Source organism: Maniola hyperantus, chromosome 7 (genome assembly GCF_902806685.2).
Source record: "Maniola hyperantus chromosome 7, iAphHyp1.2, whole genome shotgun sequence".
Classification (NCBI taxonomy): domain Eukaryota; kingdom Metazoa; phylum Arthropoda; class Insecta; order Lepidoptera; family Nymphalidae; genus Maniola; species Maniola hyperantus.
Window position 1 is genome coordinate 1,974,153 of NC_048542.1, and position 15,326 is coordinate 1,989,478.

The 15,326-nt window shown below is 37.7% G+C and overlaps 1 protein-coding gene across 1 annotated transcript; it reads left to right on the forward strand.

The window, feature by feature from the left end:
• The first annotated feature begins 1,964 nt into the window (after positions 1–1,964).
• Positions 1,965–14,087, forward strand: LOC117983929 (myrosinase 1-like). Its single transcript, XM_069499773.1, has 11 exons — positions 1,965–2,005; positions 4,269–4,375; positions 5,840–5,987; positions 6,909–7,075; positions 7,577–7,837; positions 8,817–8,905; positions 9,480–9,627; positions 10,110–10,273; positions 10,829–10,981; positions 12,339–12,430; positions 13,567–14,087. The coding sequence occupies exons 1-11, from the start codon at positions 1,971–1,973 to the stop codon at positions 13,703–13,705; spliced, it is 1,503 nt and encodes a 500-aa protein (XP_069355874.1). The 5' UTR covers positions 1,965–1,970; the 3' UTR covers positions 13,706–14,087.
• The last annotated feature ends 1,239 nt before the right edge of the window (positions 14,088–15,326 follow it).

Sequence of the window (15,326 nt, forward strand, 5' to 3'; positions counted from 1 at the left end):
AATTTGGCATGCAGATAGCTATTATGACGTAGGCATCCGCTAAGAAAGGATTTTTGAAAATTCAACCCCTAAGGGGGGGAAATAGGGGTTTGAAATTTGTGTAGTCCACGCGGACGAAGTCGCGAGCATAAGCTAGTTATAGCATAAAAACTCAAGAAACGGGCACAGTAGACATATTATTTGATTACATAATTACCCTATTATAAAATGGTTTATTTGAATAGCTAACTAATCCAAAAATAGCCGTAAAGGTACTATTATAATATATTCTGTGATAGTAGTATCATAAGCAACATAAAAATGAAATTGTTCAGGCGATGAAACCAGTCAAGTGCGAGTCTGCTCGCGCACAAAGGGTTTCGCATCACCACACAATATACATACATCTACTTATTATATAAAATCCTGACTGACTAACTGATCTATTAACGCACAGCTCAAACGACTGGACGGATCGCGCTAAAAGGTATGCAGATAGCTATTATGACTTAGGCATCCGTTAAGAAAGGATTTTTGAAAATTCACCCCCCCAGGGGGATGAAATTTGTGTAGTCCACGCGGACGAAGTCACGAGCATAAGCTAGTTCTTAAATATTTTTTGAACAATATAATCTTCTCTATAATATAAAAATGAATCACTAAATGTGGTCATCGCAAATCTCGGGAACAGCTGAACCGATTTCGCTAATTCTTTTTTTACATTATTCCTTACGAGTACGAGGATGGTTCTTACGGAGAGAATAATTTTAAAAATTTGAATCGACTGTTAAGCGAAACGAAGTTCGCCAGGGCAGCTAGTACTGAATAATAATTAACAATATAATAATAGCAACATCAAGGCGGTAAAAAACAAGGTGGTAAAATGTTAATTCGGCACCCTCGTACGAAATCCTAATTTTTATTAAGTTTTTTTTTTTTTTTTTATAAAGAATATTAGCCATATTAAATGACTAATATTCCCCTTTCCTCTCCAATTAAGCGTCAGGCTTGTACTTGGAGTAGGTACGACAATAGTGCAACGGGCGGGATTTGAACCGTCGACCTATTGAGTCGAGCTATTGAGGCTCAGTAAGTAATTTGTTGTTTTACTACGAAGAATTTGCTAGGTACAATCTAAGGACGAGATAAGATCAAGGGACGTGTGGCCTGGTTGTGATGACGCATATCAATTGATTGCGATTGTTAAGCAACGTTGACCCAAGTCGGTAACTGGATGGACCGACTTTGGAGGTCTGAATTTGGCCTTTTCGTTTCCTCCGTGCCTTATCATCTGATAATAAATGTATAACCTAAGAAACGAAATCTCGTTCTCTTAGTGAGTTGTATGCGGAAGGGTCTGGGAACCCACCGCATTATTATCCCAAGAGAACTCCTGCCATTATGTGATTAATGGGATGGAGTCCCGAATCACGACCAGAGGCGGATTAAATGTCGAAAGCGCCTTGGGCAAGCACCTCACAGGCGCCCCTCTGACAGCCATATTAAATTTTTTATTAACTAACTTCTAAAGAACAAGGAATCGTCTCATTGCATAGCTGGTAGTTGGTGATTATACTATTTATGTGAACTAGTGAAGAACATCACGTCATGACGCTTTGAAATATTAAAGAAGAGACAGTTTCGGTCACTGCAAGATAATATTAGTAGGGATAATTAGGTAGACCAGGTAATTGAACATGATCGCGCGCGCCCCTTCGTAACCTCGCGCCCCTAGGCACGTGCCTAGTTTGTATCACGGATAATCCGCCTCTGGTCACGAACCTCAGCAACGAGGACGACAAACGATTAAAGAAAAAGTTACAATCTAAGCAAAAAAACTTGTATGTAACGTTTTTAAAAAGGAGCTGCAACAAAAAACGTTCAAAAGAGGTTTTTGAGATTTTTAGTAAGAGGATCTCCATTGATCAAAATTTTTATTATATTTGCCAAAATTGTTATAAATATTTTGGGATTTCATTTTTGTTTTAATAATGGCTATGTTGTCACTACAAGCAGTTGTTTTGAGGTAAGTAATTTTTTTAGGTAGGTAGGTATATTAGGTATACTTCTTTTTTTTTTTTCTCTTTTTTTATTTAATACTAGATGATGCTCGCGACTTCGTCCGCGTGGATTTACGTTTTTTAAAATCCCGTGGGAACTCTTTAATTTTCCGGGATAAAAAGTAGCCTACGTCCTTCCCCGGGATATAAGCTAACCCAATATTTATATTGGGTTAGATCGTGCAGTGACTATTTTCATTAAATCACTCTTTTCAGAGCATATTGCACCTCCTTCTACACGAGCAGCCTGTGAATAGATTACACGCAAAAGCAGTACAATGCCCTGCGTGTACAATATAATAATGCATTCAGGATGCTGATGGGGCTGCCCAGATTCTGCAGCGCGTCAGGGATGTTCGCCGAGGCGCATGTAGACTGTTTTTATACTACTATGCGGGCGCGGTGCACATCCCTGTTGCGTAGAGTCCGGTCCAGCCCCAACGGCCTCCTGAAGGTATTTTCTGACAGGATCGACTGCCAGTACTTGAATCACTGTTGTATGATTCACGTGCTGGCAAATCGATCCTGTCATAATTTAAATAGTTATAGATTTTTTACTAACAAATAGGTTTAAGTTTCGTGTAATTACTAACACCAATATGATCCTTGTTGGCCGAAATAAAAACATTTTATTATTATTATTTATTAAAAATAATATAGTTAGGTAAGCAAAATTATATAAGTAAAATTTTAGAAGCTAATTTCAATAAGTAAGTATATGAAAAATGTAGTTGAGTATTCAACTACATTTTTTTGAAGAACATAATATTATCTGGTGAACTTTTAAAATAAAAAAAATTCAAAAAAAAACCGACTTCAATAACCACCAACACTAAAAAGTAAAAATAATTTAATTTATTACCCAATATACAATATGATACAAGAGTTATTGTAGTTCTATAGTAATATTTTTTGGAGCCGGTGCCAACCGCACGTACCGTCTATCTACTCTTCATAGTGGTTTGCGACTCCACATTGGCACAGACTCCAAAAAATATTACTATAGAACTACAATAATTCTCGTATCATAATAATATATTGGGTAATGAATTAAATTATTTTTTTACTTTTTAGTGTTAGTGGTTATTGAAGTCAGTTTTTATTTTATTTTTTTGAATTTTTTTTATTTTACAATTTTTAGTGGCCTCATATCGTACTAAAATATGATATGCCCGGTTAAAAACCTACTCTTATCTATTGAGGAGTTCTGTTCTCCATCTCCGAAGATATTCATCAGATCTTCACCAGAGTAAAAAAGACCAACTCTCAAGAACGACCTACCAAACAAAAAAGAATCACTAAAATCGGTTCATATTTGGCGAAGAAATCGCGTAACAAACATACAAAAAGACATACATTCAAATTGAGAACCTCCTCCTTTTTTCAAGTCGGTTAAAAATATGCTATGCCTGGTTAAAACCGTAGTTTACAAAGCTATTACACTGATCGCGAGCAATTTACTCTTATTAATTGAGGAGTTCCATTCTCCATCTCCGAAGATATTCATCAGATCTTTACCAAATTAAAATGGGACCACCTCTGAAGTATGTCTTACAGAACAAAAAAAGAATTATCAAAATCGGTTCATAATTGACGGAGTGATCGCGTAACAAACATACAAAAAAAAAAACATACAGTCGAATTGAGAACCTCCTCCTTTTTTTGAAGTCGATTAACAAATGCGGGTGAGTTGTAAAATCCGTGTCTGAGTTAGTAACAATACACATACAAGACAGAAATTAATAGGATTTTTTTAAATCCTCTCTCCTGTAAAGTTATCTACCTACGAAAAATGAGATACGATGTTTTTCCTAGCAGGTGTTGATAATATCATTTTGTCTGGTGGGAGGCTTCGGCCGTGGCTAGTTACCACCCTACCGGCAAAGCCGTGCCGCCAAGCAATTTAGCGTTCCGGTACGATGCCGTGTAGAAACCAAAGGGGTATGGGTTTAATAAAAACTGCCATACCCCTTCCAGGTTAGCCCGCTATCATCTTAGACTGCATCATCACTTACTATCAGGTGAGATTGCAGTCAAGGGCTAACTTGTATCTGAATTAAAAAAAAAAAAAAAAATTAATAGGTAGTACCATGTTAATATAAGCGGCCTGCACTCCAAATGCAACTGAGTCCTGACCAAACCGATCCACGAGGTTTGCCGCAAAGACAATAATAGAGCTCACATTATTATCTTGATTCCTAAACGCGCATGTTGATTTTTCCATTCCAGCGCCTTACTGCAAAATGCGTGGAGCATCAATAGTAGGTTTCCCCCCAACTTCAAGTTTGGCGCAGGTTCGTCAGCGTATCAAATAGAAGGTGGCTGGAATGCTGATGGTAAGTGGCTGAAAAACCGACCGACGTAACTCAGTTTTGGTGACAGAAGGGCTGGCTCATTTTTTGCGCAACGGATCAGCCTGGCTGTCCAGCGCGGAAATGCAGCCAGTATTCTTGGCACCATTCCACGCGGTCATGATTTATATAGTAATTAGATAAGGCTAGCTTTAAGTTTTATTGTAATAGATTGATATCAATATATAAATAAATATGTATATAGATTATAGATAGAATAAAAAATAAATAAAAAATAAATAAAAAAATAAAAATAAAAAAAGTTTTGGCATCGATTTAAGAAATAATTATGTTTCGATTTTCAGAATTGGATACATTTAAATAATAATAATCCACCAATCTAGTCTAAAGCTGTGGTAGCCCAGTGGTTAGGACGTTCGCCTTCCAATCGGAGGTCGGGGGTTTGATCCCGGGCCTATAACTTTTCGGAGTTATGTGCGTTTTTAAGTAATTAAAATATCACTTGCTTTAACGGTGATGGAAAACATCGTGAGGAAACCTGCATGCCTGAGAGTTCTCCATAATGTTCTCAAAGGTGTGTGAAGTCTGCCAATCCGCACTTGGCCAGCGTGGTAGACTATAGCCAAAACCCTTCTCACTCTGAGAGGAGACCCGTTCTCTGTAGTGAGCCGGCGATGGGTTGATCATGATGATGATGATGAATCTAGTCTACCAATACGCACATGGCCAGCATGGTAGACTATGGCCAAACCCTTCTCTCTTAGAGGAGACCCGTGCTCTGTAGTGAGCCATCGATAGGTTGATCATGATGATGATGAAATAATAATAATAATATACATGTATGGCAACACGGCTTTACTCACGTATTACGTCGACTGCGCAGTCTCAACCGCGACGCGTGCGCGGCGCGAACTGAGTCGCTGTGAAAAAGGACCCCGGATGGGTTCGAAACTAGTCGGGCTAACCTCAACGTAATACGTGAGTAAAGCCGGGCTGTCAATTGTCATAAATGTAGGTATAATGGAAATCTCTAAATAATTTTAAATATACATATCAAAAATTGCGGAACCGGCAAAATTCAAACCAGCGTCTTCTGGGTTTCGCGCCTGACGCCTTGACCTCTAAACCACGGTTTCGCTTACCGTTAGGCCCAAAAGACGCAAGTTCGAATCCTGCCAGTTTCGCAATTTTTGATATGTATTTAAAATTATTTAGAAATTTCTTTGAAGTGTAGGTAAAAACACTGCCATAAAAATTATAAAAATATAATGGAAATGACTTACGATAGTCTAAACTAATAATATTATGTTTGCTTTTGCTTTTGACGCAGGTACCTATTTGCTATTATGATATAGTGCATACTTAATAAAGAACATACATTTTGAGAAAGCACTCGCCATTTATTTTTTGCTTTTTTTTCAACAGATATAAAATAATTTATTTGTTAATTATATTTCTGAATCTTTTGCCCTCTCTTCTCTTCTCCAGGAAAAGGACTAAACATATGGGATAGATTTGTCCAAGAAATTCCCAGTCCCATTATGAATAACGATACTGGAAACGTGGCTGCCGATTCGTACCGACTGTGGCGAGAAGATGTCAAAGCTGCGGCACAAATGAAGCTGCAGTTTTACAGGTCAGCTTGGCAATCTCAATCACTGTTTACAGCCTCAATATGCAACCGGTAAATAAAAGGAGCGGACTGAAAACCGAAAGGTCGACGGTTCAAACACCGCCCGTTGCACTATTGTCGAACCTACTCCTAGCACAAGCCTGACGCTTAGTTGGAGAGGAAAGGGGAATATTAGTCATTTAACATGGCTAATATTCTTTAAAAAAAAAAACAAATTGAAGGAAAAACTAAAAAAAAAAAATACAAGACTATTTTTCAAATAAAAATAGCGCGCAAACGTGCAGGCCTCCTGATGTTAAAATATAATAATTACTGCCACCCATGAACATTTTACAGTACCAGAGAAACCGCTAATGCGTATCCGACCTTTCAGGAATTTGTTGATCTGCCCCTTGAATAACGCCATGAAGAGAGTCGGTTCCACAGTTTGCATGTGTGTGAAAAAAAAGATCTGGCACAACGGGCGGTTGAAGTGCACCAGACTTCCAGGGTGCCTGGTGCATCGACCGCCATTGACAACATTGATAACGACTAAAGTTTATTCCGTCATTAGAGTTAGTTCAATAACAATAAGCATTTCATATTGTTCAATTTGAGTCCCATCGTCTTTGTCAACTTCTGGGCCACACCATGATTGTTCACGCTCCGGCCGACTGTCTAGCCTTTTGAGTACATGAGCCTTAAGGGTCATTTTATCATTTGCTTTAACGGTGAAGTACGGCAAAAGCTGAGAGTTCACCATAAAATATTCTCAGGGTGGCTGATGTCCGCCATTCGCACTAGGTCACGGACTTTATCCTAAGTCATTCTCATTCTGAGAGGAGACTCATTAGTGCCAGTAATGGGTTAATGATGATGATGATGATGATCAATTTGGGACAGTTGAAATCGTCACAATAGGTAATTATTTGTCTAAATTTTCAGATTTTCTTTGAGTTGGACTCGAATATTACCTTCCGGTTTCACCAACGAGATCAACAAAGCTGGTGTCAAGTACTACAGCGACCTCATCGACGCCCTCCTCGCTGAGGGCATCGAACCAGTTGTCACTATTTACCATTGGGATCTACCTGTGAAGATTTCAGATCTTGGTAAGAATTAAGATGAGTCCATACTAATATTTAAAAAATAAAAATGCGAAAGTGTATCTTTCTGTCCGTCTGCTAGCTATTCACGGCACATCCGTTGAACCGAATGTGAAGAAATTAACAGACATGTAAAAATAAAAGATAAATTAATTATTCTCAAAATCCTGAAAAATTTAAGAGTTCCCTTTTTGATTTAGATTTTTAAGAAATTAAAAGATAAAGTGCGAGCGTCATCTAGTACTAGAAATAAAGCAGTAATTTACAATTTAAAAAAAATCAGAACCCATATTATAAATGCGAAAGCGTGTTTGTTTGTTGGTTTGTCCTTTAATCATGTTGCAACGGAGCAACCGATTGACGTGAGTTTTTGCATGGGTATATTAAAGACCTGGAGAGTAACATCAGAGAGGAAAATCGAAGAGTTCCGAAGGGACGGACGGACGAAGTTGCGGGAATCAGCTAGTCATAGTAATATAATAATTTTAAACTAATTACATTCTTTAGGAGGCTGGACAAACCCCCTCATCGTAAATTGGTTCGGGGACTATGCCAGAGTTGTCTACTCTCTTTACGCCGACCGTGTAAAAACCTGGCTGACTATCAACGAGCCAAACGTGATGTGCGACCTTTTTTACAATACTGGTGCTTACGCCCCGGGAATCAAGGAACAAGTGTATGGACCTTTTTTGTGCAATAAGTATGTGTTACTGGCACACGCTAAAGCATACAGGATATTTGCAGAGGAATTCAGACCAAAGTATATAGGTTAGTTTTTAGATTGATCATTAAAATTTTAGTTTTTTAGATTAACTATTTACTGAAATTATGTAAATCATGTTTTTTTTCTTTTAGTTAAAAATTGTTGTATTAAATGAATAAGTACCACTAGTGGTTCACCCCGAACTAAAACCTTACGATATCCAATAATTGCCATAAAATAATTTAAGTCAGTTAACTTTTAACATTATACACCCGTTTCAGTTTCCAATATGTAGCATCGAATCCAATCTCCGTTTACATTTTTATGATTAAATTGGAAGTAATTATTTTCAGTAATTCAGAATTTTTAAGGCTCTGACAGACCGACGGACGGACAAGAGCTGAGTTTGTTGTGGGCTCTTCTCAGACCTGGGCGCATTTGGAACCCTCGTAGCTTTAGTTTTAAGTTCGCGTAAAAATTATCACCACTATATCATCATCTTACAAATGCAAACCGGCCAAGTGCGAGTCAGGCTCGCGCAATGAGGGTTCCGTACTACAGTCGTATTTTTTCGATATTTTGCACGATAATTCAAAAACTATGATGCATAAAAATAAATAAAAATTTGTTTTAGAATGTGCAGGTGGAGATCTTTCATATGATACCCCACTTGATATAGTCACTCACTTCGAAAGTTGAAAATACTAATTATTAGTTCATGACCACAATTTTTTTTTGTGTGATCTAACCCTAAATTCACGGTTTTCAGATTTTTCCCCAAATGTCAGCTATAAGATCTACCTACCTGCCAAATTTCATGATTCTAGGTCAACGGGAAGTACCCCGTAGGTTTCTTGACAGACAGACAGACAACAAAGTGATCCTATAAGGGTTCCGTTTTTCCTTTTGAGGTACGGAACCCTAAAAAGCATATATTTTTAACTTCTTTGAATTAACGTTTTGACTTTTGACTTTTTGAGAGCAATTTGATTAAAGTAGACTCTCGAGGCCTCGCGTCGCTCAGTCAAATATCTTGATTCACAGGTCGATTCTCGCTCGCATACCACGCCTTATGGATAGAACCTGCAACTCGTAGAGATGCAGCACTGGCTGAACTTGGAAGACAGCATCAGGTAAAAAACATTAATTTTACCATCATAAATTAATAGCGATGGACTAAATGTGTGAATAAATCTTCACCCGCAAGGAAAAACATCGTATCTCATTTTTCGTAACTTTACAGGAGAGCGCGTCAAAGATTATTATCAAAGCAATCAAAGTTCCTTGTACATTATTGTAGAAATGATATAAAATACCTATAGAACTCGGCACCTATCTAGATAATATCAATGCTTAATATCGGCGAAGCTTACAAACTTTCAATTCAATGATTAGTGCTTTTGCATCGTTAACTAGTTTAATTTACCACTTATTGGCTACAATGCTAATAAATTGTTCAAGATCAAATCCATGACGTGTGTAACTAGATGATTGAAAAATAAACGTTTTATATTATTTTAATGCATTGTTGCAACAAGAATCGCACAAATTCAACCAATCACAACAATTGAGATTGTAATAATGATTGATTCAGGTTTTAGGCAATCGCCCTACTGGTTTAATATTAGATACTTACATATATTTTTTAATAAGATTTTTAATAAGAAAATATTAAAATTGTTAAAATAGTCATATTCTCTGTTTCAGTTGGGCAGGTATTCTTACCCAATATTCTCAAAGAGGGGTGGCTGGCCGCCTTCTATTGAAAAGCTTATGTTGAAAGTTAGTCTCGCTGAAGGATACAGCGAATCGAGGCTACCTTCGTTTACTGAGGATGAGATAGAGTTTATAAAAGGTAAGATTTTTGTTATAGCTATTTAAAGACGTGTTTGCAATGCTTTTTTTAAGAGTAGGTATTAGCCATGTTAAATGACTAATATTCCCCTTTCCTCTCCAACTAAGCGTTAGGCTTGTGCTAGGAGTAGGTACGACAGTAGTGCAACGGGCGGGGTTTGAACCGTTGACCTTTCGGTTTTCAGTCCACTCCTTTACCGGTTGAGCTATTGCGGGACTTATAGCTAAAATATACTAAATCAAATGGAACTACAGATCGCCAAACATAGATTCTAAAGGTACTAATAACACCTCTAGAACTAAGTTTAAGTCACAATGATTCTAGACTATATGGAATTTACCTATAATATTGTGAAACCAATAAAAACATCCGCAAGTTTAAAATAACAATTTTTTAAAGTGGTTATTTAATACTAGGATAATTATCATTAATTTATATTGTGTGTAAATTGTTGGGTCAGGATCTGTCATTCTCCTTTCCAGGCACTGCAGATTTCTACGGAATGAACCATTACACGAGTTACTTGATAAGGCCATCTACCCCTGAAGATGAACCTGGCATCTGGTTTTTAACTGGATCACCAGAGTTGAGAGCTACGTTGTTTTATCCACCGGGTAGTAGCTACGGTGCTGCTTCTATTTTTCCGGTAATATATTAATATTTTCAATTTTAGGGTTCCGTACCTATTCCACTTTTTAATACGCTTTACTCACAACCTTGAATGGGAAGCTGCAAGAAATCACTATTTAGAGATAAACATTTCCAATGTATTTTAGCGTTTAAACTACCGTGAGTGATTTCCATTATAAATACTATTTGAAAAAGGACCCCGGATGGGTCCCTTGAAAAAGGACCCCGGATGGGTCCCTTGAAAAAGGACCCCGGATGGGTCCCTTAAAAAGGACCCCGGATGGGTCCCTTGAAAAGGACCCCGGATGGGTTCGAAACTAGTCGGGCTAACGTCGACTAGAGACGTGAGTGCAGCCGGGATAGATAGTATTTATAATTTCCAATGTAACTTAATTTATTAGGTACCTAGGGATTTATGGGAGACCGCGAGGTCTTAGTTAGGGGAACCACTAGTAATATAATCAGTCTAGAAAACGCAAACATCTGGATGCCAAAAAGCAGTTTTAAAAGATTAATAATAGGTATTATTTATATTTTTTATCAATCTATTCACATCTATTCTTCTTTTAAGGTCTATCCAGTAGGCATTCGCAGAATGATGGCCTGGGTGAAACGACAATATGGTGACATAGATATCCTCATCACGGAGAACGGGTTCTCCACCAGCGGATACCAACTGGCTGATTTCGGAAGAGTCAACTATATAAGGGAGTATTTAGAACAAGTAATTTGATACAGTATCTACTTCATTTGTATTACTTGTTATAGTTAGGTACATAGAGCTTAATTTTTACAAATAATCTAAACTATGATTGAGTAAAGGAAAAAAGGAACCCTTATAGGGTCGTTTTGTTGTCTGTCAGTCCGTCTGTCAGTCGTGTCTGTCAAGAAAGCCTATAGGGTATTTCCTGTTGACCTAGAATCATGAAATTTGGTAGATAGGTAGGTCTTGTAGCACAAGTACAGTAATAAAACCGAAATTCGTGAATTTGTGGTTACATCATCGAAAAAAATTAAAATGTTTTCATGAACAAAAAATTTATAATAATATCAAATTTATATTTTCAAATTTCAAAGTAAGATTAATAGGTATACCAGTGAGGTATCATAATAAATGAAAGGGTTTTACCTGTAGTGTGTATTGTGTTTTTTATCGTGCAAAATGTCAAAAAAATACGACTGTAGTACGGAACCCTCGGTGCGTGAGTCTGACTCGCACTTGGCCGGTTTTTAGGGTTCCGTACCTCAAAGGAAAAAAGGAACCCTTATAGGATTACTGTCTGTCTGTGTTTAATACCAAAGATTTAGGTCCCCTTAAGGATTGTCTCGCTATAAGAGTTATCCAAAAGTTATAACCACACGAATTAAATTTCGAGTCTAAAGCGGGGTTTAGACTAGCAAGAACTTCCTGCAAGTTATTCCGCAAGTACTTGCAGAATTGTTTACACTACGAGCAATATTGTACATGTGCATACATTTGTGACTTGCGGCAAGTCCAGCAAATTAGGAAGTGATTGTTTACACGGTAGAAATAGCTTGCGGAAGTTAACTTCTGCAAGTTGTTTTGCTTAAGGGGACTCAGTTCAGTGCTTTCTTCATACAAGCGTAGGAGGGAAATTACAACAATATTCGATATTGTGCGCACAAAACTAAGATTTATATCGATTTATTTCGTGATTATCTAGGTTTATTGATATATAAAACATTGAAAAAAATATTGATTTAAAAGTTACGAGGCTCAAAAGATTCCTATTTTAACACTAAATTAATGACAACTTTGGATGTAAATAAATAAGATTAGGGATATGAAAATTCTAAATCAATTTATCATTAGACGTAGTTTATTTATTCACTACTTGAAATAACTTTACTTTGCAAACATAAATTCAGCAGTTTTTTCTCAAAAATACTTTTCCTAGACCCTTTTCGCGCGCTTGATTTCAGTGAAAATCATCGTGCCTCTCAATTTTCTCATACAATGTCAAGTGAAAAGCAAACATGTTACCCACGTGCGCTGCTAATTTCGGTCGAGCGTCCTGCGTCACCTTAAGACTTTCAATGAATTGAGAAATTCTTTTCAGGTGCAGCTTTCAATCGAAGTGGACAACGTGAGCGTGATAGGATACGCGGCGTGGTCTCTCATTGACAGCTTCGAGTGGACGGACGGATACACGTAAGTACGCGCACCGGCAAAAAATAATGTACATCGGCCTTTAGAATGACGTTTCGGCTTAGTAGAGCGATGTCTCTGTCACTCATACCTATAATTACAGTCATTTTATATATTTAGAAGATTGACAAAGTTAAATCTTATATATATATAAAAGGAAAAGGTGACTGACTGACTGACTGACTGATCTATCAACGCACAGCTCAAACTACTGGACGGATCGGGCTGAAATTTGGCGTGCAGCAGGGTTAGCATGGGCGGGGATATAATTTTCTCCCCGGGGAAAGGATAAAATCTTTATCCCCTCCGACAGCTTTATCCACTCTCCGAGCATGGGCTCACGGGTGGATATAATTATCCACAGTGAATAAAACGGGGGACTTTTCGGTTTTTGGATCTTTTCCTTTACCTTTATTGGGTTAATGGTAATTGGTATTTGGGACCTATGTTGGGTTTATGTTGGGGTTCCCAACCATATTCCAAACATAACCCAAACACAACCCAAACATAACCTAAACCCAACAGGTACCGCGAGACATGTTTTGATTTTTTAAGTTCCATGAGAATAAACTTAAACCCACGTCTAATGTCGAGGATAAAATTGTCCCCGAATTAGGGATAAACTTCTCCTCTCTCCTGTTGCCGTGCTTTGAGGGGTGGACAAGTAAATTTTATCCCTCGTCAGTGGATATAATTGGGGGATAAAATTTTTGTCTCCTGCCCATGCTAGGGGGGCAGATAGCTATTATGATGTAGGCATCCGCTAAGAAACGATTTTTGAAAATTCAACTCCTAAGAGGGTGAAATAGGAGTTTGAAATTTTGTAGTCCACGCGGACGAAGTCGCGAGCATAAGCTAGTCTAAATATATAAAAGAAAAAGGTGACTGACTGACTGACTGACTGACTGACTGACTGACTGATCTATCAACGCACAACTCAAACTACTGGACAGATCGGGCTGAAATTTGGCATGCAGGTAGCTATTTTGACGTAGGCATCCGCTAAGAAAGGATGTTTGAAAATTCAACGCCTAAGGTGGTGAAATAGGGGTTTGAAATTTGTGTAGTCAACGCGGACGATGTCGCGAGCATAAGCTAGTCGTACATAAAAATTAGTAATTCAATGTTTTTTTTTTCAGGACCAAATTCGGCTTGTACGAAATAGACTTTAATGATCCAAATCGCACAAGGACCCCTCGTTTATCTGCGAACTACTATGCCTGTGTTATCGCAGCGCGATCGCTTGACGTCAAGGATTCTTGCTGGTGCGAGGACTAGGCCGACCATTGCTACAACCAGTAATAAGATTTTTAAAAACCCGGCCAAATGCGAGTCAGACTCGCGCATCGAGGGCTCCGCACTCGGGATATTTTTTTCGTCATTTTTAGGGTTCCGTACCTCAAAAGGAAAAACGGAACCCTTATAGGATCACTTTGTTGCCTGTCTGTCAAGAAACCTAAAGGGTAGGTACTTCCGCTTGACCTAGAATCATGAAATTTTGCAGGTAGGTAAGTTATCAGATTTTTCCCCTAATGTCTGCTAAAAGACCTACCTACCTGCCAAATTTCATGATTTTAGACCAACGAAAAGTACCCTGTAGGTTTCTTGACACACAGACAGACAGCAAAGTGATCCTATAAGGCTTTTTTTTCCTTTTGAGTTACGGAACACTAAAAACAAAAATTGGAAAAAAAAACTTTATGAAAAAATTACAAAAATTTTATTATTATATAAGGTAAAAAAAATTTTCATCAATGCAATAAAATTGTTTATTTGAATAGCCACTTTTTATTTGCTCATAATTTCAATCTGTGTCAGCCATCTTGGCTATATCCTAATAATAATAAAATAAATAAATAAATAATAATAATATTATTATTAATTATTAATGTGAAAGTGTGTGTGGATGTTTGGATGTTTGTTACTCAATCACGCAAAAACGGCTGAACGGATTTGAATGAAATTTCCAATGAAGATAGATTATACCCTGGATTGACACATGTGCTACTTTTTATCCCGGAAAATCAAAGAGTTTCCGCGGGATTTTGAAAAACGTAAATCTACGCGGACGAAGTCGCGGTCATCAGCTAGTTAATATAAGTCCCGCAAATTGCTATTACGCTGGAACCATTGAAATCACGTCATTTTGACGTAATGTTTGGATAGAACGAGTGCCGCAGAAACCGCCTATATAGTAATAGGTAGGTAGACCTATATATAGATAAGAAAAGATTAAAAATATTATCAAATCTCATTTATTACCTAACTCATCTTAACTATATGTACCTCTAATGTAAAAAGAAGTAATAGATAATGGGTATAGACTAAGAGCCAGCGCGTACCAGTCTTTCGTTATTTTATAAAAGCTGAAAGTTTCTCTGCGTACGTAGTACTATATTATATATTCTGTGGTATTGTCCCCAACACTGGGAGGAAAGATCAGTGACTGTGAAGTTTGGTTCATGGTGGCTTTGACAGATAACAGGTAACAAAGGTGTACAAAACCTTATGCTGAAGCCTAATCACTACCCATCACTACTCATGTTATAAATGCGAAAGTGTGTTTGTTTGTTGGTTTGTCCTTCAATCACGTCGCAACGGAGCAACGGATCGACGTGATTCTTTGCATGGGTACAGTTAAAGATCTGGAAAGTGACATAGGCTGTGGTTTAGGCTGTGCGTTGATAGATCTATCAGTCAGTCAGTCAGTCAGTCAGCCAGTCAGTCAGTCAGTCAGCTGTTCCTTTTATCAGGATTCAGTACTTCAAAAGGAAAAAAGGAACCCTTATAGGATCACTTTTTTGTCTGTCTGTCTATCCGTCTGTCCGTTGTGTCTGTCAAGAAAACCTAGAGGGTACCTACTTTCCGTTGATGTAGATTGTAGAATCATGAAATTTGG

Excerpts from the sequence above, each read along its gene's own strand:
- LOC117983929 (XM_069499773.1), top strand. The coding sequence starts at position 1,971 with ATGGCTATGTTGTCACTACAAGCAGTTGTTTTGAG. Across the intron at positions 7,838-8,816 it reads ATTCAGACCAAAGTATATAG|GTCGATTCTCGCTCGCATAC; the intron begins GTTAGTTTTTAG and ends CTTGATTCACAG. Across the intron at positions 12,431-13,566 it reads GAGTGGACGGACGGATACAC|GACCAAATTCGGCTTGTACG; the intron begins GTAAGTACGCGC and ends TTTTTTTTTCAG.